General features: G+C 43.6%; 1 protein-coding gene across 1 annotated transcript in view; it reads right to left on the bottom strand.

Annotated features, from left to right (window-relative positions):
- Nucleotides 1-27,043, bottom strand: part of FAT3 (FAT atypical cadherin 3) — a 644,263-nt gene that overhangs the window by 227,474 nt on the left and 389,746 nt on the right. Inside the window, exon 3 of the mRNA XM_010855186.1 lies at nt 22,975-23,036. Coding sequence (XP_010853488.1) covers nt 22,975-23,036 — 62 coding nt within the window. The remainder of the gene's footprint in view (nt 1-22,974; nt 23,037-27,043) is intronic.

Below are 27,043 nucleotides of genomic sequence, written 5' to 3'. Positions count from 1 at the left end.
ACCACAAATGGAGAGGAGCCCCGCTCACCACAGCCAGAGAGGAGCCCCCGCTCACCACAAATGGAGAGGAGCCCCCGCTCATCACAACTAGAGAGGAGCCCCTGCTCATCACAAATAGAGAGGAGCCCTCACTTACCACAGCTAGAGAGGAGCCCCCACTCATCACAAATAAAGAGGAGCCCCTGCTCACCACAGCCAGAGAGGAGCCCCCACTCACCACAGCTAGAGAAAAGCTGTGCGGCAACAGAGACCCAGCACAGCCAAAAATAAATGAAAACAAATGAACAAAAATCTTTCAAGGCTTTGTGTTTCCTCATGTTTCTAGCCAAACTAGTCTTTAATTTTTCCACTCCATTGCTCTCCAAATCCTATTGCCCTTGGCAGACTCTTGGTTCAGAAGTCTAAGGGTGCCATCCCCATCTCTCTCTCTATCTGTACTTAGAGTATGCACATCCTCTTCTCTCACACTCCACTTCTCAGCCAGAGCTCAGTTTAAGTCTCTTGTCTTCCACCAAGCTTTCTGTGATAAGCCCAGCCCTTAACTCTTACAGGACATGCAAATTTGTTCTCACAATTGGGTGCATAATTGTATTACATACTGTTCTACAGTTAATCATTGCTTCACTTGCGTTATTCTGGTGTCCCTAATTGTTCTAGGGTAAACTAATATGTAATTACATTTTATGTGGTGGAAATACTCACATTTATGTATATATGTGTGTGTTTACAAATATGTTAGTCTATTGTTATTTCTTTACTGTATTAACCACTTATTGTTAACCTAATTTCACACCAAATATTTGCATATTCTCATGAATGATAATTTACATAGATTCAATGTCAATTTAAATATTTCCAGAGTAATTTTATCACACTTCTTGATAAAATAGATTTTTAAGTTGGCTAGTTGCCCTGCTGCTGCTGCTGCTAAGTCGATTCAGTCGTGTCCGACTCTGTGAGACCCCATAGACGGCAGCCCATGAGGCTCCCGTCCCTGGGATTCTCCAGGCAAGAACACTGGAGTGGGTTGCCATTTCCTTTTCCAATGTATGAACGTGAAAAGTGAAAGTGAAGTCGCTCAGTCATGTCTGACTCTTAGCGACTCCATGGACTGCAGCCCACCAGGCTCCTCTGCCCATGGGATTTTCTAGGCAAGAATACTGGAGTGGGGTGCCATTGCCTTCTCCGCTAGTTGCCCTAGAAGTCTCAAATGAGATATGAAAACAGTTAAGGACTTTTTTTTAAGGTAATCGCAACAGTTTTCTCCTTTTAAATGGGGTTTTAGAACAGTTGTGAATTTCCCTTCATAGATGATTCATTCATTCATTCACACAACTAAATAGTTTCAGAATGCTCACTGGATGCCAGGTACTGTGTCAAGTATCAAGGACACTATTTGTATCAGAACTATCTGAAGGTAGTTTCTATTAAGCCAAAAGGAAAATGCAATTTCATAGGAAAAATATGTAGACACTGTCAAGATATCCCAAAGTTTCAGTTCAGTTCAGTCGCTCAGTCGTGTCCGACTCTTTGCAATCCCATGAATAGCAGCACGCCAGGCCTCCCTGTCCATCACCAACTCCCAGAGTTCACCCAAACTCATGTGCATCGAGTTGGTGATACCATCCAGCCATCTCATCCTCTGTCGTCCCCTTCTCCTCCTGCCCCTAATCCCTCCCAGCATCAGGGCCTTTTCCAATGCGTCAACTCTTTGCATGAGGTGGCCAAAGTACTGGAGTTTCAGCCTCAACATCAGTCCTTCCAATGAACACCCAGGACTGCTCTCCTTTAGGATGGACTGGTTGGATCTCCTTGCAGTCCAAGGGACTCGAAAGAGTCTAATGATAGTTAAATTAGGCCAGTGGAAAAACTTGGTAGTCCTGATTAAAAGAAAACAAAAACATATTCCAGCTCCATTTGATTTCTACTTTATCCTCTTCCATTGACACAGATTGAGGCTGGTCAGAGCTATTTAACTGTCACAGATCTATTAGAATTTTCTGTTTCTCCCCTTTTGTGTGTGTGTTAGGGGTTTATGATGTAGATGGCTTGGAAGATACAGATTGGAAAAGCCAGAACATTGAGCCTCCAAATCTTATTGTGGGAAGTAAAGTTCTCCTGTGTTTAAATGAATTCTTGGACAACCCAATGGCTTTGTTCCAAAAATGTCCAGCTGCAGTGGAGGATTATCTCACATGGGTCATTACACTTCTAAGCTTTAAGCCTCAAAATGAGCATTAAATTAAAATTCCCTAGTAGGCAGAACATTGTGACACTCAAAAGATGTGGAAGTGCTAACTGAATTCTGGGCAATAATATTATTACCACTGCATATTTATTGAGTTCAACAGGGTGCTAAGTACTGTACAGACAGATAATACAAGCAACCTATACAGAAAAAAGCAACAGAAATAGTCTTATAACCGTCTCCCATTCATCTGCTTGAGGAACAGACAGTATAACTAGACTTTTTAGAAACAGTCTCCTCTTTTCAAAAGTGTCCTCAAGGTTTTCCATTCTTTTGTTTGATTGGAAAGTGGCCGATTTTCTACAGTTACCATGTATGAATGTAGCCAAGTCTCCCAACTTCAAAATTACCATAAGAATGCTGCAGGCATTTAACTGAAGAACTTCATTCCGTTGCAACTGGTAATTATGAGTGAAGTTTTCTGGGAAATCTTAAATAAATCAGTTGTAAAATATGATATACATACCATTGTGTTTTTCATTCAACAGGGGAAATAGTTTTCAAAATTAACAATATTGCTCTTTCTAACTAGCCTTCAATTTTCTGAAAAGATGCATGCATTTGAATGTCAAAAGAATTTAAAAATTAATGAGTGAAAATACTCACAGTTGAAGCATGAAGCAAATATCCTATTTTTTTAAAACAAATCTAGACACAAAGTTCAAGTACAGTATACTCAATATGTATGTGCACGAAGCAATATGCATGTGGATGAGCTACAAGAATAACTTTGCATACACAGAAACTAATTGAATTTCAGAAACCTAACTTTCTTTATTTAAATGCCAGTCCATCAGGGTTAGAAGAAAAAAAATTAAGCACTTTAGAGAAAATGGGTTATAAACTGTCATTGTTGAGTTTAATGTTCTGACAACTTTGAAAGTAACTATAATGTAATTTCTCAAGTTGGTAGCTAAAATAATGGAACATTTGGATGCCATTGAAATCTATGACAGTCAAGGAGAGAACAGAAAAGCAGCGGGAGCAATGCTTTTCTTTGCTTTTGATTCTTTGCGGTTTTGAACTCTTGCTCCAAACCTTGGCAGTCAGGGGCAGCTCTCTGCTCAGTGGTTCTCCATCATTCCTGCTCATAGGAGCCACGTCTGGGCCTGCTTACCACTTTCAGCAGCTGTCCTTTCCACTAGCTTGTCTCCTTCATCTGCCATCAGGCCTACACCTGAACCCCTATGCTAAGAAGTGAGTAATATCTCATGTAAATGGGTCAGTGTTAGTTTCAACCTTGTAGGCTAGGTCTGGCCTTTGGAATTAGTATCTCCAGTTATTAACAAACACGGAGTCCTGTCCATCTTGTCCTGGGGATTGTTGTTGTTCAGTCATTAAGTCATGTCCAACTCTTTGAGATCCCATGAACTGCAGCACGCCAGGCTTCCCTGTCCTTCACCATCTCCCAGAATTTGCTCAAACTCATGTCCACTGAGTCCCTGATGTGATCCAACCATCTCATCCTCTGTTGTCCCCTTCTCCTGCCTTCAATCTTTTCCAGCATCAGGGCCTCGTCCAATGAGTTGGCTCTTCACATCAGGTGGCCCAAGTACTGGAGATTCAGCTTCAGCCGTTCCAATAAATATTCAGGGTTGATTTCCTTCAGGATTGACTGGTTTGATATCCTTGCTGTCCAAGGGACTCTCAGGAATTATTCTTCATCACCACAATTCAAAAGCATTAATTCTTCCGCAGTTAGCCTTTTTTATGGTTCAACTCTCACATTAGTACACGACTACTGGAAAAACCATAACTTTGACTATTCCAACTTTTGTTGGCAAAGTGATGTCTCTGCTTTTTAATATGCTGTCTAGGTTTGTCATAGCTTTTCTTCCAAGGAGCAAGTGTCTTTTAATTTCATGGCTGCAGTCACTGTCTGCAGTCATTTTGGAGCCCAAAATCTAAGTAACCCTAATGTGGACAACATAAAGTTGAACTATAGGGAAACAAGATTCAGATACATTTGTCTTACCAACAGGTAACCTCAGAGGTGGCGCTTCCTTCTATGGTTTCTGGACTGGCCTTGTCATTTGTAAAATGAGTAGAGTCACATATTTATGTCATTGGAAATATCTGGCACTGGCCTATGCAACTCAAGTTCCTTCTGGATAAGAACTGACTGAGTTGGGATTCCTTCCTTCCTCTGTCTAACCATAATAAAGAGGAGGGGGAAAACAATTTTTAAAAAAAATCCAATTCAGCCCATACTTACTTGGAGTCTAATAAGTATAACCTTAGTGCCAAGAGGAAAATAGAAATTGTCATTAAAGACTTTGTAATATACGGTCTCATGCTGCTGCTGCTGCTAACTCGCTTCAGTCGTATTCGACTGTGTGGGACCCCATAGATGGCACCCCACCAGGCTCCCCCATCCCTGGGATTCTCCAGGCAAGACCACTGGAGTGGGTTGCTATTTCCTTGTCCAATGCGTGAAAGTGAAAAGTGAAAGTGAAGTCCCTCGGTTGTGTCCGACTCCTAGTGACCCCATGGACTGCAGCCTACCAGGCTCCTCCATCCATGGGATTTGCCAGGCAAGAGTACTAGAGTGGGTGGCCATTGCTTTCTCCAAACTATGGTCTCATAATAGACACATATTCATGAATGATATATTCCTTTCCGTTTTTACCTTAAGAAGGGATATTTCATAGAAGCATATTATTTTTCCTGCCCTCCCTCACTGAAAACCACACTTCAAGGTTGTCTGAAAGTGGAGTCTCTCTGGGTACAAAGATGACTTATTCTTGGCATGCACACCAGCCTTTCCACAGTCCCTTTTACTTCCCAGTGCCAAGTTGGAGCTGCTATGACATGTGTAAGGGAGTCAGGGCTGCCCTTGTTCCTACTAGTTCTCCTTGTGTCCTGCGATGGGATTTTGTTTTGAAGCACAGGAAGGCATATGCCCCCTCTAAATGACATGTCAGACACGGTTTGGTTTGGATCCTTTCCCCCTTCTGACACCACAATTTGTCACCAGTAGAGAATGCAGATAGCCATGCCAAATGTGAATGTCTCCTGCATGCGCACATTTGGCAAATGTTTACCCAGATCTTTACTTTGAGAGTTAAACAACTAATCATCTAGTTGTTTAGTTGTTAAGTCATGTCCAACTCTATTGGGACCCCATGGACTGTAGCCCACCTGTCCTCCGTCAGTGGGATTTCCCAGGAAAGATTTGGGTTGTCATTTCCTTCTCCAGGGGATCCTCCCCACTCAGTGACTGAACCTGCATCTCTTGCATTGGCAGGAAGGTTCGTTACCACTGAGCCAGCTAGGAAGCCCTCATCATCTAACAGACGATATCTAAGGTACTACTTAGCATTTAAATTTTGTAATTCTATGGGGTTTATTGGCACTTTTGTGAAAAGCTGCCGATGATATGCCATTTTGCTTTCACTGAGAAAATGTTACAAAGGAGAACATTAATCTATAGTGGAAGAGATGAGAATAGTTCATATTTGTGGGTAAAATATTCAGAAGTCTAATGTTACCTACTTAGGTTACATGTTCAAGTTTCTGATATAATTTTTCAAATTACATGAATAAATATCCAGTATTCTTTCTTTTTCAAGTGTTTTAGAGATACTGAAGTAAAAATGTTCTTACATTTTATACTTCTTCCTTCAAAAAGTGAATGCTATAAGGTAGGGTTTCATAACTCCATCCAAGGGAATTCGTTTTGCTTGTATTTGCATGCAGTCTGGTCAAGTGCCTGAAACAATCTGTTAAGTGATATTTGATCATGTCCAGGGTCTTGTTTTCAGTCGATCTACAGGAAGGAGGTTAAGAAAGAGACTGCTTTCAAGCAGGCACCAAACCAACACTACAGAAGTGTGAATAGGAGAGCTGGGAGTCTAGGCTGTACCCATTACAGTCTTCCAGAATAAGTGATGGATGGTCCACTTCTTAAGATCATTAAAAACCCTAACACAGATCGTCATGTATGCAACCCCCAAAAAAGGCCATATTGAATCTGAATGTTTTAATGTAAAAAATTTCCCACAGTAAACTGATAAATGCAAAAAGGAGGTTATAAAACTATACCTATAGTATGATTTCAATCTCTTTGATAAACTGGATTATAAGTCATTTATGAGCTTATACACATAAATGCAAAATAAAACTTCATACAGTTTATATTCCAAAATGTAAAAAGTAATCATCATTTCATTGGGAAATTATGAATATTACATTTTTCTTTTTTTTGCTTTATCTCTTTTTTAAAACAACAAATACATATTATATAATATTATGTTTCTGGTGCATCATAGTTACATGTTTTTACCTATTCTGTAATTAGAAATAAATGTTTTTTTTTTTTTTAAAAAGCTTACCATAGGCACTAAGTAATTTCTAAAAGAAGAGTTTTGAAAATGAACTCGAATTTTCTCCCTTTCATTGAAGTATACAGTTAACACACTTTAGATCATAAGAAATTGATTTCACTCTTTCCTACATATGGATGTCCTTGTGATATGACAGGAACTTTTAAATGAGTTGCTCCTGGAAGCATCATTTCTAAAGACAGGTAAATGGTTTTATGCATGTATCAAAGCACATATCATGGGTCTGTCATAGCCTTGCACAGAGAGATTTGTAATTCTTCATCCCGAAGTGGAGTAAGCATGTTCAGCTCCCACTGACAGAGAGAACAAGGTCTCCTGTTGTCAAAATGCTAAATAAAACCCCCCTTGTGTTCTTTAGCTGAAAGCACATCTCTAATTCCTAGACACCACAAGTCTGTCTGCCATCGCCATGTCTCCCTGCTGGCAATGTTATAATGTGCTTTAAATTTAACTGCAGCCTTTTTGACTTCCTCATCTAATGAGAAGGGGTCCAAGGCCTTTGGATGGTAACGATGGAGTGTGTAAAGGTGCGTATGCGCTTGCTAAGTCGCGTCAGTTGTGTCTGACTCTGTGACTACATGGACTGTAGCCCGCCAGGCTCTTCTGTCCATGGGATTCTCTAGGCAAGAATACTGGAGTGGGTTGCCATGCCCCTCTCCAGGGGAAGATCCCGACCTGGGGATTGAACCTGTGTCTCTTTTGTCTCCTGCATTGGCAAGTGGGTTCTTTACATTAGTGCCACCTGGGAAGCCCCATGTAAAGGTGAGACTTGGCCAAATTTATTAACAATGGCAAAGAGGATGCCCCCACAATGTAAAGAGAAAAAATTTAGTCATTTGGTATCTTTGTGATACCCAAAGTTGCTTATAAAATACTCCATTTAAGAACAGCACATGAGAAAATCAAGTCCCCTCTAAATGGAAAAAGTTGGAAGACATTCTGCTTTTTTAGAACATGGAGTTTGATTGGTCAGAGGCTCCTGACCCATGGGCATTTATTTTGTAGTTTAAAAATGTCTTTGTGAAGCTTCTTAAGAGGGCTATTAATGAGTACTTATACATTTTTTTTTAAAAATGAGCTTTTCCTATTTTATTTGAAATAGTATCCCAAGTTATCTCAACTACATATTAGCAAAGTATACCTTAGCATGGAACTGAGCCCCATGTCCAATTTGAAGATTTATCAGCATCTTTAAAAATGTATAGTGGCGTGCCAAGAGTTATAACAGGGTACCTCATGAAAAATATACAATCTTCCTTCTGAATTATGTATTTATGACCTCCTGAGGATGATAGATTTCAGGGAGAGAAACGTGATTTAGGAACTGCTTTTAGGCTCCAAACATATACTGGGGTTTGCAAGAGGCCTCTGTACTGACTGGGGTGCAGTGGGGTGAAGCCTTTCCCTTTTCTGAAGGTCAGCCAGCATCACAGGGTAATGCCCTCCTTTTGCTTAGGCCCTTACTTTTTGTGGATTTCTGGCAGTACAGATCACAGCAGCCTGGGGAATACAGATTATCTGCTTTGTGGATTACCTGGAGCTCTAAACCTTAAGTTTAACCAGCATTCAGTGTGTGCCCATGATGTCCCAGGTATCGTCCCAAGTGCTGGGAGTATAAAGAGGAGCACTCCTCAGTTCTGGCCCCCATCCCACCACTGGCCTTCACTAAAGAGAGGGCCGGGAAGTGGCATTGTTTAATCTCTGGGGGAAGCCCATCCTGCAGCTTGCTAACAGATCTGAGACTGCCTGAGGACAGGCAGAGCTTGAAACCACCGAGCGTAAGGAGCTGTGAGTTAAGGTATCTGTCGCTGAGTATTAGCTATGCTGTGGATGACCTCCATCCACTGAGAATCTTTTGATTATTCACAGTCAGTTTATTATTTCCACACAACTGAGGTGCTGACATCTGAATGAAACAGAAAAAAAAATCCCATTATGTGTTTAAGTCTTAAATACTCTGCATTAACAACCACACATAATTTAAGGCCTTAAAGTAGTTATAATTCTGGAGAAAACTTGGGAGTTAGTGATGAGACTGGATAGGCCTAGAGACGGTTAACCTGGAGAAATTAGCCATCTGTCCCAGGCTAGTCTCAAGAATAATTATTGAGTCCCTGGATTGTTGGGAAAGGTATAGCTCCACCATTTGAGCCAGGATCCCTCTGTCTCCAGCTCAGATTCTGACTTAGAAAGTCAGGGGGACCACAGATCCTCCATCAGAGCCCCGGAACCTTCTTCATAACCAGGCCAGATCCATGGTTGACTCATTATTCTGCCTATCTTGGGAGAATGGGCTGCTGCAACCTAGATGGTCATAGTCCACTTAGTGGATGTTGGCAAAAGGAAGATGATAAATCTCTGAAACTTTGGGCTCATCTTGAGAAAAGGAAGGAAGAAATTAGTGCCCTTTTGAGTGCATACCATATGCCAGGATCCAGGTACACTTACAGATGCTGTCTTGTTAACGTACTGCAAATACATCCAACAACCATGGGCCAAACTATAAATACAGTGCATAATATAATGCTCTCAGTGTTCTGAATTCTGCCACAAAAAGACAGCTTCAGGAGTCAAAAGAGAAAAATTTTAAGCTTCTAATCATATGGCGAACACTTTATATGCACCATGCACACGCACCAGGCCAATCCTCACAAAATCCTATGAAAAAGAGAATATAATTATTTTATCCCAATTTTACAGGAAACTCAGACTAGGTAGACTAAGAAAGGTTATTCAGCTAGTGCATGCCTAAGCTTGTCTGCTTCCAAATGCTATGCTTTAACTACCTCTGTCTAAATTTGTTTCACATGATTCCAGTTCCAGTTCAGTTGCTCAGTCGTGTCCGACTATTTGCGACCCTGTGGACTGCAGCACACCAGGCCTCCCTGTCCATCACCAACTCCCGGAGTCCACCCAAACCCATGTCCATTGAGTCGGTGATGCCATCCAGCCATCTCATCCTCTGTTGTCCCCTTCTCTCCCAACCTTCAATCTTTCCCATCATCAGGGTCTTTTCAAATGAGTCAGTTCTTTGCAACAGGTGGCCAAAGTACTGGAGTTTCAGCTTTAACATCAGTCCTTCTAATGAATATTCAGGACTGATCTCCTTCAGAATGGACTGACTGGATCTCCTTGCAGTCCAAGGGACTCTCAAGAGTCTTCTCCAACACCACAGTTCAAAAGCATCAATACTTTGGCGCTCAGCTTTCTTTATAGTCCAACTCTCACATCCATACATGTGGATGTGTTTATTTCTCAGTAAATAAGATTAAATAATTGTCTAAAATACATTTCCAAAATGTGAAACAACCAAAGTTATTACAGGTTTTCTCAATTTTAAAGGCACTGTATTTGCCCGGACATACAGACCTATTTTCCTTGGCTCTGAAACCTGAGACTCTCCTGACTTCTCTTCCTTACAGTCATCTGTGTCCTGCTGACAACCCTCTCAGCATCTTACTAAGCCAGTCCTGCTGCAAAATAGATGAGGCTGGTAGCCCCTGATTTGCCATAGAAGTGAGTCACTTGAAAGGTCCTGAAACAATAGCTCATTTGAATAAAGCTCTCTGCAGCATGCAGAAGGCAAGCCTAATTTTCCTTTTTATTCATAGAGGTACTTCAGTTAAAATCTCAAGTTCTGAACCTGTTGTCATTTTATTTTTTATTTTCTCACAGACAGACTTACAGTGCTCAACTGGGTCATACATGGTGTTAGGTACAAGTGTGGATGGTTTCTGAAGGGCCCGATGAAATCAGACTGCATGGATCATTCTGTAGCTCACCGAGTGTGTTGCACAAATAAATTAGAAAAGCAACACGGTGGGAGAAGAGGAAAAATTAACTGGGAAAGCCAAGGGCAGAGGGGCAATTTACCATTTCTGCACTATGGAGAAGCCAGTCTGGGCTGCCAGGCCGTACAGTTGGGAGCTCTCATGATTGTTCAGAGCCGTGCAGGGAGATCTGAACCTCTTCTCTGAAAAGGGAGAAGCCATTTGTGTGATGCCAGCCTTGTGGGGTGAGAGCTGGCACCCGCTGACAGGACCCCAAGCACAGGCTTGCCCCGGAGGCTTGAAGGAAGCAGCAGCACACCACTCCACGGAGAAACAAAGGCAGATTCTCAGCTCCCTGAAACCCGAGTGCTGGCTCAACAAGCTGTAACCCGTCTGGAGCCATCAGCTGCCTGCAGAGCACAGAGCGGAGCGCAGAAGCCCCCTCATCTCCAGAGCCACTGGCCGGAAGGGCTCCCCAGGTATGAGGGGACAGGTCTCATTCACTGTGGCTCTACTGATCAGTGTTCAGATTTAAGAGGAAATAAATACAGCATTTAGCAAACAGGTAAATTAGAGGTTGTTATTTATGGAATCGAGGCTTCCCTTGTGGCTTAGCAGTAAAGAATCTGCCTGCCAACGCAAGAGACTCAAGTTCGATCCCTGGGTCAGGAAGATCCTCTAGGGTAGGAAATGGCAACCCACTCCAGTGTTCTTGTCTGGAGAACCCCAGGGGCAGAAGAGCCTGGTGGGCTACAGTCTAGCGGGTCACAGAGAGTCAGACATGACTTAGTGATGAAACAATAAGAACAATTTATGGAATCAAAGAGTGCTTTCAGACAACTCTCCAAGCATATGTACATGTTTGTCTTCCGATCATGAAGTTGGAGGCTGACCAGGGGCTCAGAGGAGCAAAGCTGAGAGACAGATAGCTGACGGGGGACACGGCAGACGTGACGCCCAAGCAACTCTATGTCATTCAAGGACCCACAGCAGCCCTCCCGCCCTCAGTTCAGATGGAGGCCAAGTGAGAAGAACACCCTCAGCCAAGATCCCAACCAGCTCCGCACATGTGTGTGTGTGTGTGCTAGGTCACTTCAGTCGTGTCCGACTCTTTGTAACCCTGTGAACTGTGGTGCGCCAGGCTCCCCTGTCCAGGGGACACTCAGGCAAGGATACTGGAGTCGGCTGCCAACCCAACTCCTTACATGCTATCCTTTTCAACCTCAACAGGCTCTCTTAAAACTCAGCCCTGAGCTCATTTCTTTTTTTTTTTTTATGGGTCCAAAGGGGCACATTGTGAAAAAATGTGAGGTGAAGAGATGACAAGAGATTAATTGCAGTCTACAATCCATGTGAATTACTTCCTTTGTGAGAGGATTATATATTATGAGGCAAGTAAGGAAAGAAATCTTTTTTATATCAAATGTTGCCAAACAGGGGCTCATTGGCTTACAGAGTATTAAAAAATGGAGGTGTCAAATTTAATATGGGGAGATTTGGCCTGTAAATTTGATTTTGTTAAAAATAAGACTTTCTGATGAAATGGCCTGCTCCCACAGCTGCCACTGACTGAGTGTCAGGGGCACGTAAGACCCACCGTAGTCCCCCTTCCATCCCCACCAGCTCACAATACCACTCCTCTGAATTACCTTCCCAGCCCTGTGAACATCTTGGAAACTCTGTTTTGAACAAACTATCTTAGAATTAATATTTGCTTTGAAAAATATGCTTGTGTGTCTGATTCAATATTTACTCTTTGGTCAATTAGGAAAATACAGCAGTCCATCAGCAATTCACATTGCTGGGGGCAGTTTCATAAAAGATGGTTCTCAAGGAGCCACAGGAAGCTGGACTTCTCTGAAGGAACCGGAACATCAGTCTTGCTCTTTCCTCATACACATGTGTGTGCATACACAGACACATACACCACCACCACTAACACTCCTTTTTAACTGTACTGGAGTGCCCAAGGCCATCCCTGCCTGGCATGCTGGGGCACTGCTTAAGGCATAGGAATGACAGCAATTTAGGAAAATCTACTGATGCGCAATGGGCTTCTCAGGTGGCTCAGTGGTAAACAATCCATCTGGAATGCAGGAGACTTGGGTTCAGTCCCTGGGTTGGAAAGATTCTCTGGAGAAGGAAATGGCCACCCACTCCAGTATTCTTGCCTGGGAAATCCCATGGACAGAGGAGCCTGGTGGGCTACAATCCATGGGGTTGCAAAAGAGTCAGACACGACTTGGGAACTAAACTGCAACACAGCTGATAAGGAAGGGTTTGTTTCTGAATGAGAATAATTCCTGTGGGTAAAGGGATAAGATTTCTGGGAAAGATGGACTGGAAATCCTTCCTGAGGAGAGTGGAAGAAGCAGGCGGTCAGAAAGGCATGTGCTTCAGCCTAGGGAAGCAGGAAGAGCCTTCAGTGAAGAACTGTAACTCGGGGGTATCCCTCCCTTGTACTATGGAGCAAGGAGTATGGAGATACTCATATTTAGACGGAAGCTTTAGCCTTCTAGGCTGTAAGCATAGTTGCCCTGGTCCCTTGGTATCTGATGCGTGTACACAGCCTTGTGAGGTGGTGGTATGAGAAGAGAAGGGGGTCGGGGAGAAACGCGACGTGAGTGAAGGCTGGCTGCTGTATTAGTTACGAGGGCTGCCAGTACAAAGGACTACAGGCTGGGTGTCTTAAACAACAGAAATTTATTTTCTCACAGTTTCGGAGGCTAGGAGTGTTACCAAACCAGCCTTGGGTCTGCTCATCCTTGCACAGTAAAGCCAATCTCCTGACACCCTGGGTGGCGTTGAAGGAAAGTACAGCCTTTACTGCAGGGCACCCAGCAAGGAGAACAGGCAGCTCACGCTCAGAAGACATGGAAATCTTTGATGGATTTCAGGGAAGAGACTTTAAAGGCAGCTGGTGCACAGTCCTCGGATTGGCTGGCATCAAGGTGAAGTTTCGAGCATCATCAACCATCTCTGTTTCTATTGTGCATCTTCACATTTCCTAATCATTGACTATTGAACCAGTCTTTGGAGACCCAAGGGAGGCCTAGGAGACTAAGGCAAAAGCCTTTTCCTTCAAAAGAATACAGTGGGGCTTCCCTGATAGTCCAGTGGTTAAGAATCCACCTGCCAGCAAGGGAACATGGGTTGATCCCTGGTCCGGGAAGATCCCACATGCTGTGGGGCAACTAAGCCCCTGTACCCACAGGTACTGAGCCCGTGTGCCCACAGATACTGAGCCCGTGCCTTAGAGCCTGCTCACCCTTAAAGGCCTCACACCCTGCAGCCTGTGCTCTGCAACAGGAGCAGCCGCCGCGGTGAGACACCCACTTGCTGCAACTAGAGAAAGTCCACGTCCAGCAATGAAAACCCAGCCCAGCCAAAATCAAACTAATGATAAATAAATAAAAATGACTTTTGGAAAAGCGCACAGGGGCTTGTATATAGTTTCAATGCCGTCTTTTCTTTGATACTCCTCAGTGTTGTGGGGAACAGGTTCAGGAAAAGAGAGGAGATGAAGATTTGGATAGAGAGGTTGATTGTAACCTCAGCAGAGGAGCTCAGTTCTAGGGGCACTCGGTTTCTGGAGTATACAGGGAAGGAGTCAGCAGATTGTCTCCTCCTGAGGCCTCTCTCCTTGGCTTGCAGCTGGTCATTTTCTGTCTTCCCATGGTCTTCCCTGTGGGTGTGTCTGTGTCCAAATGTCCTCTTCTTGTAAAGACATCTGTCACACTGGATTAGGGCTTACCCTAAAGGCCTCACTTCAATATAATTACTTCTTTAAAGACTCCAAATAGTCTTGTTCTGAGGTAGTGGGGATTCAAGCCTCAACATACGAATTTTTTTTTTTTTTTTTATTAAGCTCTTCTTTTGGCTCTCGCCTTCACACCTTCTTAACATTTATTTATTCATTTTTATCCTTTGGCCACATTGTGTGGCAAGTGGGATCTTAGTTACCTGACCAGGGATCGAACTGGAGTCCCCTGCTTTGGAAGCACGGAGTCTCAACCACTGGACCACCAGGGAATCCCCCAACATAAGAATTGTAAGGGGTTACGATTTGGTCCGAAACAGTTGGCATACAGTCACCCTTCAGCTAGAGTCCAGGCAGCACTCGCCACAGGGGCACAGCATCCTCTCAGATGGACTCTGTCCTGGAGCTGGGGGCAGGGCCAGTGACAGAGTGAGCCCTGTCCAATGCGGGGCCTGCCACTCTGAGGAGCAAACAGCAGAGGGGCTGGTGAAAAGATGACCAAAGAATAGAACAGAAAACCTCCTCTTCCCCTACATCTGTACCCTGATCCTTGAGGGGGGCACTGAGCTGACTGTTGGGTAAATCTGTTATAAAATGAGAGTAAGGGAAAGATGATTTGATTTGCCACACTTTAACACACTGACGGATGTGCAGGGCTGTATATGTCCTGTAGAGTGCGGAAGACCTATGCGGGACATCACTACGAAGTGACTGTGTGACCTTGGATCTCTCTCCTCTTTTCCAGGTCTCAGTTTCTGCATCTCAGTTTCTAAACAGGAGAGAAGCAGTTGGGATGACATGAATGAAACACAGCCCCTCGACTGCAAGACAGAAGCTAATTGTAGTAGTTCATGAACGATTGGCAGTGTAATCTCTAACAGAGATCAGCGTGAAAGGCAAAGAAACAAACATCCAGTGGGAAAAACAGGCTAACTCCAGTAACAGGACCTTGGTGCTAGCCCAATACCAGGCTCAGAATAAGCATTTAAGAAAGGAGAAAACACGGAATTGAGTTTCCATTAACTTCACGGAAGTTGATACATACAAAGAACAACGAAGACTGGTGAAGGCACAGTTCTAGAAGTAAAGAACAGGAAGAGAGGGTTCTGGGGCTGTTTTGGGAGTTCTGGAAAACAAAAGTCACAACCAACTCTCCTTTAGAGACCCATGCCTGCTGCAGGCGCTGTCTGTGTGCACAGACACACAGCTTTTTTGATGGCCTACAGGTACTTCCTGCAAAGTTTTTTGACGGTGGCAAAGAGCCTAATGAGACAAACGGCCATTTCACTAGGAGTTAAGTTATCAAAATATGGACGGCTTAATGGGTTGAAATAGACCTGCAACTCTTCACCACCAGAAATTACCGTCATTTCAAAAGCAGCTGCTTACCAAAGTAAGAAACCACTAAGGATGTACACTCACTAAAGAAATCAATTTGCATCCCAAGGCAAGAGGAAATATTATAAAAACTTACAGAAGAGCAATATTTTTTTTTCCCCTCAGAAAATACAACTATAAAAAAGGATGAGAATTTCAGACAGGAAGAAAAAATAGTCGCAGGAGATTCAGCGTACCAAGGACGATGGATGAGTATGCTAAAGAGACAGATACTAAATAATTTACATTCCTATAGATCTAGCATATTCCTCCGTAATGTGTTCTGTTATTTATACCGTCTGCACTATAAAATCTCACCACCTTCTCTGAGCTTCTTCCAGATATACCCACACAGACAATGCAATTTCTCACTCTCTGTCTTTATACTGGTTACTGGGCCTTGTCATCTTTTTCATTTGCAAATAAAATACTCTCTCTGTGCTCTTCCAGAGACTTTTATCAGAGCCATCCACCCCTGAACAGAGGAGCATTTAAAGATCAAAAGAGAGGCAAAGTCACATTCTTTAAGCAATTGAGATAAAGATTCACACATAATTAGGCCGGGACAATAGGATTCTTTAAATAGATATATCTTTTAAGAATAATCAACTGCTATAAGCTATTCAAATACTGCAACCAGTACTAAAAAGAAGACAGGGAACTGACAAAGCCTTTACTGAGGACAAGGAGAGCAGGCAAGGGAAGAGGGAGGGGCGAACAGTGGTCTAAAGTGTCTGTGCACCGGCTTCCCTGGTGGTCCAGTGGTTCGGAATCTGCCTACCCACGCACGGGACACTGGTCTGATCCCTGGTCTGGGAAGATTCCACACGCTATGGAACAACTGAACCTGTTCACCACGACTACTGAAGCCCATGCTCTCTAGAGACTGTGCTCCGCAACAAGAGAAGTCACCGCGATGAGTAGCCCATCCTCCACAACTAGAAATTAGCCTCCACTCGCCGTATCTAGATAAAGCCTGCACACAGCACCAAAGCTCCAAAGCAGCCAGAAGTTATTTTTTAAATTGTGTCCCCATTTTATGGGCTTTCCTGGAGGCTCAAATGGTAAACAATATGCCTGCAATTCAGGAAACCCAGCTTAGATCCCTAGGTTGGGAAGATCCCCTGGAGGAGGGCATGGCAACCCACTCCAGTATTCTTGTCTGGAGAATCCCATGGACAGAGGAGCCTGGTGGGCTACAGTCCATATGGTTGCAAAGAGTCAGACACGACTGAAGCAACTTGGTATACACATTTTACAGATGACAAAATGGAGGATCAGAGTTAATTTAATTTAGCAAAGCAGATGGAGAGAGGCAGAATATTCTGTCCCTTCTGTCTGCAAGCCTACGCACTCTCCCCGGTGCTGATACCCACCTCTGCGGTCTCATGGAGAGGGAAAATAATGGTGTCTTAGAGTAATCACTCATTCACACACCCTTTATTGGGAGTCCCATGGTTCTCAGGTACTGAACTAGATGCTCTGAACAGAAAGACAAATAAGACAGTCGATGGGCACCGACAACACTGACCCCCATATTCCACTTTCCTGGAATACACTATCTGACAGACATCATCTTCGGTACCTTTCATTTGTCATTCTGTAATCTGGAAGAACAAATCTGACTCCATATGAGATCTGTTTCTTTTACTTTAACCTTTGTATTCCATTGCTCTTGCTATAAGTTTAGAATGTTGCCTACAGTTTGAAATAGATAGGACAGCCCATTCCAAAGCCTCTGACCTTTAAGAGTATAACACTTTCCCATTCACATAGAGATAAATTTTCAGAACAGAGAATAACATTTGTCCTGTTGGAAGATTACAGGGACTTGTGACCTGACCTATGTGGACAGCTACAATAACTAAGGATTCTGAAACCAGGTTTGCAGCAACCAGCAACCAACCATACCCCACCCCTTACAGTACAAAAGAAAACCGAATTCTAACTGGGGTAAAATGTATCTTTGGGATACTAGTCTACCATCCTCTTATCTCTGCTGGCTTTCCAAATAAAGTCACTATTCCTTGCCCCAACCACATGTTATCCCTTGATTCTTTGCCCTATCATGGAAGGAGCAAGACGAACTTGGCTGTTTAGTCATTCAGTCATGTCTGACTCTTTGCGACCTGATGGACTGCAGCATGCTAGGCTTCCCAGTCCATCACCTACTCCTGGAGTTTGCTCAAACTCATGTCCATCGAGTGGGTGATGCAACTTCATATGCTCTTTACACCAACCCTATGTTAGAAACCGAGAACTTACAGATGTTCAGGCTGGTTTTAGAAAAGGCACATGAGCCAGAGATCAAATTGCCAACATCCGCTGGATCATTGAAAAAGCAAGAGAATTCCAGAATAACATCTACTTCTGCTTTATTGACTATGCTAAAGCCTTTGACTGTGTGGATCATGACAAACTGGAAAATTCTTCAGGAGATGGGAATACCAGACCACCTGACCTGGCTCCTGAGAAATCTGTATGCAGGTCAAGAAGGAACAGTTAGAACCGGACATGGAACAATGGAGTGGTTCCAAATTGGAAGAGTATATCAAGGCTGTATATTGTCATCCTGCTTGTTTAACTTATATGCAGAGTACATCATGCGAAATGCCAGACTGGATGAAGCACAAGCTGGAATCAAGATTGCCAGGAGAAATATCAATAATCTCAGATATGCAGATGACACCACCTTAGTGGCAGAAAGCGAAGAGGAACTAAAGAGTCTCTTGATGAAGGTGAAAGAGGAGAGTGAAAAAGCTGCCTTAGAACTCAATATTCAAAAAACGAAGATCATGGCATCTGGTCTCCCATCACTTCATAGCAAATAGATGGGGAAACAATGGAAACAGTGACAGACTTTATTTTTGGGGGCTCTAAAATCACTGTGGATGATGACTGCAGTCATGAAATCAAAAAATGCTTGCTTTTTTAATAGGAAGAAAAGCTATGACAAACCTAGACAGCATATTAAAAAGCAGACATCACTTTGCTGACAAAGGTCCGTCTTGTCAAAGCTCTGGTTTTTCCAGTAGTCGTGTATGGATGTGAGAGTTGGACCATAAAGAAGGCTGAGCACCAAAGAATTGGTGCCTTCATATTGTGATGTTGAAGACTCTTGACAGTCCCTTGGACTGCAAGGAGATCCAACCAGTCCATCCTAAAGGGATTCAGTCTTGAATAGTCATTACAAGGACTGATGACTAAGTGGAAGCTCCAATACTTTGGCCACCTGATGCAAAGAGCTGACTCATCAGAAAAGGCCTGACGCTGGGAAAGATTGAAGGCGGGAGGAGAAGGGGACGACAGAGGATGAGGTGGTTGGATGGCATCACCAACTCAATGGACATGAGTTTCAGTAAGCTCTGGGAGTTGGTGATGGATAGGGAGGCATGGCGTGCTGCAGTCCTTGGGGTCACAAAGAGTCGGAAACGACTGAGTGGCTGAACTGAACTGAACTGATGGTAAAAACCATCATTCCCACTTAACAGATGAAGGAAAGGGGATTCAGAGAGTGTGATAGCCTGTCTAGACTCTGTGAGCAGTCTCCACAATAATCTCAGGACTGACTGAATGGATCACCCACGCTTTTCCACACCACTTCCATTCTCTATCTTGATAAATCAAGTTTCATGCTATAAAGAGATTAAATATGGTAGGTGAAGAAAAAAATCTATACAAGTAATTATAAGAAAGAATTAATGTGTTTCTTTATTTCACAGCTGCCTTTTTGATAACGAGGTAATCAAGGCTAAAGTCATAGCCATTAAGGTAAAACGTTAATTCACAGTTTAGTTTATGCATCATTTTCAACTTTGTGCATCTATTTGCTGGAATTAGCCTTCTACCTCCACAGCAGTCATAACTGGCTATCAAGGGATGTATATGACTTTGAATAAATGAGCTGAAAATTCCAGATTTTTGCATTTCATAGTAGGGAGAAAATATCATGCCAATATTTTCACATATTTCTTGATTAGGCAAGAGGTAAAACTTAGAGCTCACTAGAGTAGTTTCAGCTGTACTTGTGAATTTTTCTATAGTCCTTTGCTGCTCTTGTTTCTTTAGCAAGTCCCTTTGATTAGCATAATGACAATTCCTTCTTATAGTCTCAGATTTAAGGCAAATGTTCTATAAACTCCAAAACCTTGACAGTGTGTGTGCATGCACGTTAAGTCGCTTCAGTCATGTCCAGCTCTTTGTGGACAACTGTAGCCCGCCAGGCTCCTCTGTCCATGGGATTCTCCAGGCAAGAATACTGTGCGTTGCCATTTCCTTCTCCAGGGGATCTTTCAGACCCTGGGATTGAACCTGAGTCTCTTGCATTGACAGGCAGGTTCTTTATCACTAGCGCCACCTGGGAAGCCCTGCAGTGTATACACAGTCAAGGTAAATATCCGAAATTAAAGTACAGGCGTAGTACCAGCAGTATGCAATTAAAGTGCCTTCCGTAACAGGGCCAGCACACTATAAACAAATCATTAATGCCCTCCTGGTTTCCTATTCAGAAGTGTATCTCCCAAGTCAGCTTCTAAACAGAGCCTTTCAAGAAGAGTCCAATTTACTTGATTGGAGAGGAAAAAGATGAAATAGAGCCACAGGTTACTATGAGTTTAAAGAGGAGCATAGGGTTATCTTGGCGATTAAAGACCTTCTAGGAGGTTAATTACTCACAGGCCAGACTTAAAACTCACACAATGTATTGGCAGTTACAAAAATTTGTGTACAGCAGAGAACTCTCTTCTGCACTCTGAATGATATTATTTTATTCATTCTTCTTGCAGGGCTGAGTTAAAGCAATATTCTTTCCATGATCCAATCAGAACAAGGGAAGAAATGGCATTCAAATGGTCGCAGAAATATTATACAGAAATGTGAGTAAGAATTTTATAATTTAGGAAGTGAAAGGAAGAGTGTTATGTGCGAAAGAGAGAGAGAAAAAAGAAGAAGAGAGACAGAAAGAGGGAGACAGGTACTCAAGCGGTTTTTGAAAACCTCTGGAAGAGCGTTTACTGAAGAGCACCTCTAATGGGGAATACTGGTAAGTGGGCAGAGCTGGAGGGCAAATTAGCATAAGCTTGATGACCTGCAGGTATTCAAATTCTACCCCGGGAACTTCAGAAAAGCCTTATGCTCTTAGTTGGCTAGAACCATAATGGGATTTGTATGAGACCTTCATCCAAGTCCTCATCATCTCTCACCTGGGTCCTTCTGAGAGAACCCCCTTCCCCAGTCTGCCAGCTACGAAGGCCCTGGCCCAGCCCCTGTCTGACCCGCAGTCTCTCCCTCTGCCAACCCTATCACGCCCCACCCCTTCTCCCTGCTTCATGGCTTGCCACCAAACTTGGGAGGAAGTTCAGAATCCTTACCGAAGCCCTATTTGTGTTTTCCAGCTTGCTTTCCTACCACCTCTACAGCCTTCTAACTTTACAACCTCAGTCACACTGGCTTGGTTCGGTGTCTCCAACAGAAGCTTGGATTCCTGTCACCAAACGTCACCTCCTCAAAGAGGCCCTCCCAATCGCTCCGCTGCATGTTGCCTACCTGCTCCTCTTTTACAGGCACTGCTATGGAGCCTTCTTTGAGCGGCCCAGAGAGCTTGTGTCGGCAGTGACAGCATTCACTCATCACCTGCCTGCTTGCTCATCCTCACCGCACATTCTGTACCCCTGGTACGCAGCTCAGCCCTGGAGAAACAGCTAAGCACAGTGCTGCTGGCTCCTTCTGCCCTGGAGCTCTGTCTGTCCTGGAGTGTGCAGATGAAGCTGAGTCTTTAGGAAAGGTCGGGCATTGTGACACCATATGATAATAATGAAAACCACAACAATTTTAACCTGTTAGTCCAAAGGCCCAAAGTGTTGGGTTGGTATTCATGTAAGTCTGTAAAGGATGGGGAACTGTTAAGGATTCCTTTGGGAGTGAATTCGAATGCCTGGAAAACACTTTTGCCTCTTCTCCCTAGAGTCACACTCTGCACCACCCCACATACCCCCAGGACACTGCCTTTCCAGGGACAAGGCAGTAAGTGATCCCAGCAGATTTCCCAGCTAATGAGACACCGTCCCTCTTCCCTGCTGGGAAGTAATAGGTTCAACTATCTGAGAACCCAGCCCCTCCAGGAGGCCTGGCCTCTGCTGCAGAGGAAAGAGGGCCATGAATATAATATAAAGGCTATTATTCTGGCAAACCTATTCTATTTTTGGACCAGGTACATACTGGAGCCCATTAGGATGATTTTGAAAAAAGAATTACAATAATTATTTTTTGGCAGCCTGGAGTCTTTTATCTTTATGTGATGATAGCAATGTTTTAAAAGGGTTATCATAGCGCTGCATAATAATAATAATCTTTTATTAGGTGTAATGCTGTAAGAGTTTTAAAAATACTTTGATATAAAAGGTCAGGTTTGATCCTAATAATGATTTTTTGAGGTATATGGAGTAGCAGTTACTTGCCATATTTCACAGTAGGGGAAACTGAGGTCCAGGGCAGCTGAATGGCTTCTAAGGCTCCAAGCTAATCATGGCAGGGAAGTCCTAGGACCCAAGGCACTGATTCCTAGTCCAGTGTTCTTTAAATAAATCATTACTGGAGAACTGACTTAAAGGAGACTATCAGGAGAGATGTGAGGTGTGTGTGTGTGTGTATGTGCGTATACAGGATGGTGGATTCCAGTGAGTGGTTCCTGGGACTGACAGATCATTTTAGCAGCAAAGACACAATATAACAGAACTCTACCTTCTAAGCATCATCATCCGCTCAGTATCGAGACTGTCACACTTAAATCACAGCATCATACATAGTACCCAGGCTTCAAGCTTCCCAATAAAGAAACTTGATATGTATGGAAAGAATGTTCCAAAAGACTCTTTCATATCTATTTTCTCATCCCTTGCCTTATGTTTTTGTGTTTTTTTCCTCCAGAAATAATGCTCTTACAGTTTATATTGCTGCTTCTGTCTTAATGAATTATAGGAGCACAATTTATGGTTTCAGAAAGAGTCCTCTCTGGCTGTGAATCAGCCAGCTTTCCCTTCCTTGGTCTCTCCCAAGAAAAGAAATGAGAAGCCTGGCAGTGCCCTTCTTCACAAAGGGCGTGCTTCAGGCTAATTGCTGCACTTCGTCGTGCTCTCTCTCTCTTTTCACATCTGAGGCCACGATGGCTTACAAGTCTCTGCTCCTGAACTTTCTTTTCTGATTATTGACAAAGAGCCCAAAGTCAAGGCAGAGATGTCAATACATCTGCTTGCTTTTCAGGAAGGGCAAAGGTCCCACCATCCACTCTTGGCACACCAGAGTGCATTCACAGGAAGGCACCAGAAATCTCCATCTTCAGAACCAATCAGCCCAAGAGAAATAGCTTCACTTTGCAACCCACTGTTCACACACGTTCAAGCTCCAGTTCACGTGGAAGGTTAAAGTAGTTGAGGGAAAGTCAGTTTTAATGAATATCAGCTCCCTCTATGCGCTTACCTCCAGAAAATGTTCTGCCTGCTGTTCTCGATCCAATTTCCTTGAAGTTGTTGTAATCAGACCTGTGTAGAAATGAGAATATTTGACTTGTAAATATCTGGGGCAAGCAGCTTACTGAGTGTGGGAAGCAAGTCCAGTTAAAGGAAAAGCAAAAGCCATGGGGAACAGTATAACTCACCAGTCCTCAGCGACAGTCAGATGGTTTCAGAATTACTCTGAACAAAATAAAACTGACAAAGAAAACCCAAAAAATTTGTTTCTGGGTTCTGCTTTCCACTGTTGAGGTATTTTAATCACTTTGGGGATGTGGAACCTCACTAAAGAACAATTGTTTTTCTGGTAATGAGGAATTTCAATAATTTATTTGCATATATAACTGAAATTCTGCCATAGAAACCTCATTGAAGATTTTAGAGTTCTTGAACAATTAATAGATTGCTGATTAGATTCAGGCTATGAAACAGAACTTTCTTATTTAACTTTTTTACGCTTATATAATATTTTGGTTATACTGACAAAGAATGTTATTTTTGCAATGACTACTTGTACACATAATTATTTCAAATTTACTCATATATGAAAGATCTCATGGTGTAGCTTTATCACATTGCTTTATTTGTTTAAATCTTTACACAAAACAAGTTCTTTTTTCTTTAATACCTAATATATGAAATATCTCATGCTGTAGCTTTATCTCTTCATTTGTTTAAATCTTTACACAAAATAAGTTCTGCATTGGAAATAACATTCTTTCCTATGAATGGCATTTCTCATAAATGAATCATCCCTTTGAGCAGAGAGACAAAGAAAAGGGAAGGAGAAGACAAAACTTTCAAGGCCATTCAATTTGTCTTTTGCAGATTTTATCATGATTATTCTTAAATGGCAATTAGGAGGTCAAATTTACATTCCATTTCTTTATTCCACACTGTCCCTGAAAATAAGACCCTCTGATTGGGCTGTTGACCTATGCTGATCAATGAGAGAAGAGAAAAGCTCACTCTCAGTGCTGGTGAAGTGCATGAAATATGGAAAAGGTATGTCATCAAAATCCGCTGAGGCATTCATGTGTTTATTTTCCAGTAGTGGATAGAGTACATGATTTTGCTCCTGCTGCTGCTGCTAAGTCGCTTCAGTCGTGTCCGACTCTGTATGACCCCATAGATGGCAGCCCACCAGGCTCCCCTGTCCCTGGGATTCTCCAGGCAAGAGCACTGGAGTGGGTTGCCATTTCCTTTTTCCAATGCATGAAAGTGAAAAATGAAAGTGAAGTCGTTCAGTCTTGTACGACTCTTAGTGACCCCATGGACTGCAGCCCACCAGGCTCCTCTGCCCATGGGATTTTCAGTTCAGTTCAGTTCAGTTCAGTCACTCAGTCGTGTCCGACTCTTTGTGACCCCATGAATAGCAGCACGCCAGGCCTCCCTGTCCGTCACCAACTCCCGGAGTTCACCCAGACTCACGTCCATCGAGTCAGTGATGCCATCCAGACATCTCATCCTCTGTCGTCCCCTTCTCCTCCTGCCCCCAATCCCTCCCAGCATCAGAGTCTTTTCCAATGAGTCAACTCTTCGCATGAGGTGGCCAAAGTACTGGAGTTTCAGCTTCAGCATCATTCCCTCCAAAGAAGTCCGAGGGCTGATCTCTTTCAGAATGGACTGGTTGGATCTCCTTGCAGTCCAAGGGACTCTCAAGAGTCTTCTCCAACACCACAGTTCAAAAGCATCAATTCTTCGGTGCTCAGCCTTCTTTACAGTCCAACTTTCACATCCATACATGACCACTGGAAAAACCATAGCCTTGACTAGATGGACCTTTGTTGGCAAAGAGAAAGCCAAAAAAAACAAACAAAAAAAAGACTACAGTGGGGTTAAATGGCTCCCCATGGCCTTGAAAATAGAATCCTACTAAAAGTAACATGGCTGTTAGGGTTAGGGTTAGGAAGATCTGAGTTCCAGTAGAACTTGAGCCTCATTATAGGCTCATTGTAAGGCATTAGCATGCTGAATGACACACTCACAGCCTCACTGATCATAAAAGGCCAAAGAGTGGGTGTGACCCAGTTGTGGAAATCCCCGCCAGGTAGTCGGAATAATCTTCCTACTTGTTAGCCCATGAAATTACTTGGCCTGTAAAAACTAACCACTGGAAGTCTCTCGAACTAATTTCAAGGTCTCTGCTGCCTTCTGAGATGGACTGCCTTCTCTCTGTGGAATGTGTCTCTCTCTACATAAATCTGCTTTCCCACTTAGCTCTTGAGGCAGAGTTCCCTTGCCTGCCTGCTTGTATCCTTCACAAACATCCTGCATTAATAATTAAATCTACTTCTTACTTGTCACTTTGTCTCTTGCTGAATTCCTTCTACACTGAGACATAAAGAACCGGAACTTTAGTTAAGTCCAGATACCATGTGAGTGAGTTTTATAAAGACAGAGGGTTCAATTTCCAATCTGAGGTTTGACAGGGTCCAGGTTTCATGAGGCGTGCCTAGGTTTGAGCTCCAAACAGAGGGACGTGGTTTGAACCCCACTCACTCCACTCTCATCCGTCCACACTCCCATGGGAGGGAAACACACACTCCCCTTGCACCAATGATCTGCCTTTCCATGAAAGTTTCCTGGAATGTGCCCCCACCTTTCTGCTTCATCCACAGATTTTCCAAACTGAGCTCAGGTGTTGGAGAGGTGACCCTCTCTCCCAGGGTTAGGGGGCTGATAAATACTACCAGCACAAGTATACTCCACCACACTACCATTCTAGGCCTTTTACTACACTTCTTTGCTCACAGGTCTGTATTTTCCCACTAGACAGAGTGACTTCATGGGAAAGACCTGCCTTCTGCTTCAGAAGCCCTGCTGTCCACCTAAGCACCTGGCCTAAAACAAAAACTAAAACTGGAGGCTCATTAGCAGTCAGTGGACAAAAGCTGCTGGGGAAAGGGAGATCACTCATATTCTGATCCTCAGTTTTGCTACAGGCTTAGACGTGGCTGTTTAGGAGGTACTGTTTTGTGTGTGGGGAGAGTATCTGCGGGTGGGGAGGAGGCGTGTGTCTTTAGTGCTCAGTTAAAGCCATTTTCTGAGTTCCTCCATGTGAATGGTGCAGTGCTAGGCACTTCTGCATATAAAAATGAGTTACTGTCAGAGATGGTGGGGAAAGACTGCCATCAAGAGTTTCAGGGTAGGGGGCTTCCTTGGTGGTCCAGTGGCTAAAACTCTGTGCTCCAAACGCAGGGGGCCTGGGGTTCAATCCCTGATCACAGAACTAGATCCCATATGCTGCAACTGAGGGTTCTGCATGCCGCAGCTCACAGATCCTGCATGCTGCAGCAGAGACCGAAGGCCCCACATGCTATAAAGACCTGGCACAGCCAACTAGGCAGAGAGGTAGATAGATTTAAAAAAAAGGAACTTCCAGGGACAGAATCAGTAACTTCCCTTCCTTAGCTGCCCATCAGAACCTCCTGGGAAACTCAGAACACGTGGTTCTGTGCCCCATTCCATCCCTCATTTCCTGTCTCTGAATCTCTTAGGACGATGCCTTGAGATGGTGCTCTGATTCTACGAGAAGGCTCTCTGCAGTGCCAGTATTCTGTGTTGAATTTCAGCATGACCTTTTACTGACATGAGTTTTTCTGCCTATCCAAGAATGAAATACACTGAGCAGCTTTAGCATCTGGGTCAGGCCTTGGGCTCATTGTGTGTGTGTGTGTGTGTGTGAGAGAGAGAGAGAGAGAGAGAGAGACGTGTGAGCAAAGGGGACATGGAGATGTGTGAATGCACTGGTGGGTGAGGTGATCGGGGGGAACAGAGAGGAGCCTGCTCTGAGTCCTACTGACTCAGGGTCAGCGTGTCACACCAGCGAGTGCCTAACACACAAATCTGACGCCTTCACTTTCAGGTCAGGCTGTTCCACAGGCTCATTTGTCACGGAAGCTCTTTCTAAGTGAGAAGTAACTGTGTTCTTGAAAGGGGTTGGGAGGCTTTCGCAGCCCTCACCCCCTCTTCAGGGAGCCTCTTCTGTGAGAGGCGCCAGTGGGAATGAGACATGCTTGTTATATGGAGGCTAT

The sequence above is a fragment of the Bison bison genome, unplaced genomic scaffold (genome assembly GCF_000754665.1).
Source record: "Bison bison bison isolate TAMUID 2011002044 unplaced genomic scaffold, Bison_UMD1.0 scf7180017864356, whole genome shotgun sequence".
Taxonomy (NCBI): Eukaryota; Metazoa; Chordata; class Mammalia; order Artiodactyla; family Bovidae; genus Bison; species Bison bison.
The sequence above is the reverse complement of the archived record's forward strand: the minus strand, read 5'-3'. Positions and strand labels throughout refer to the sequence as shown.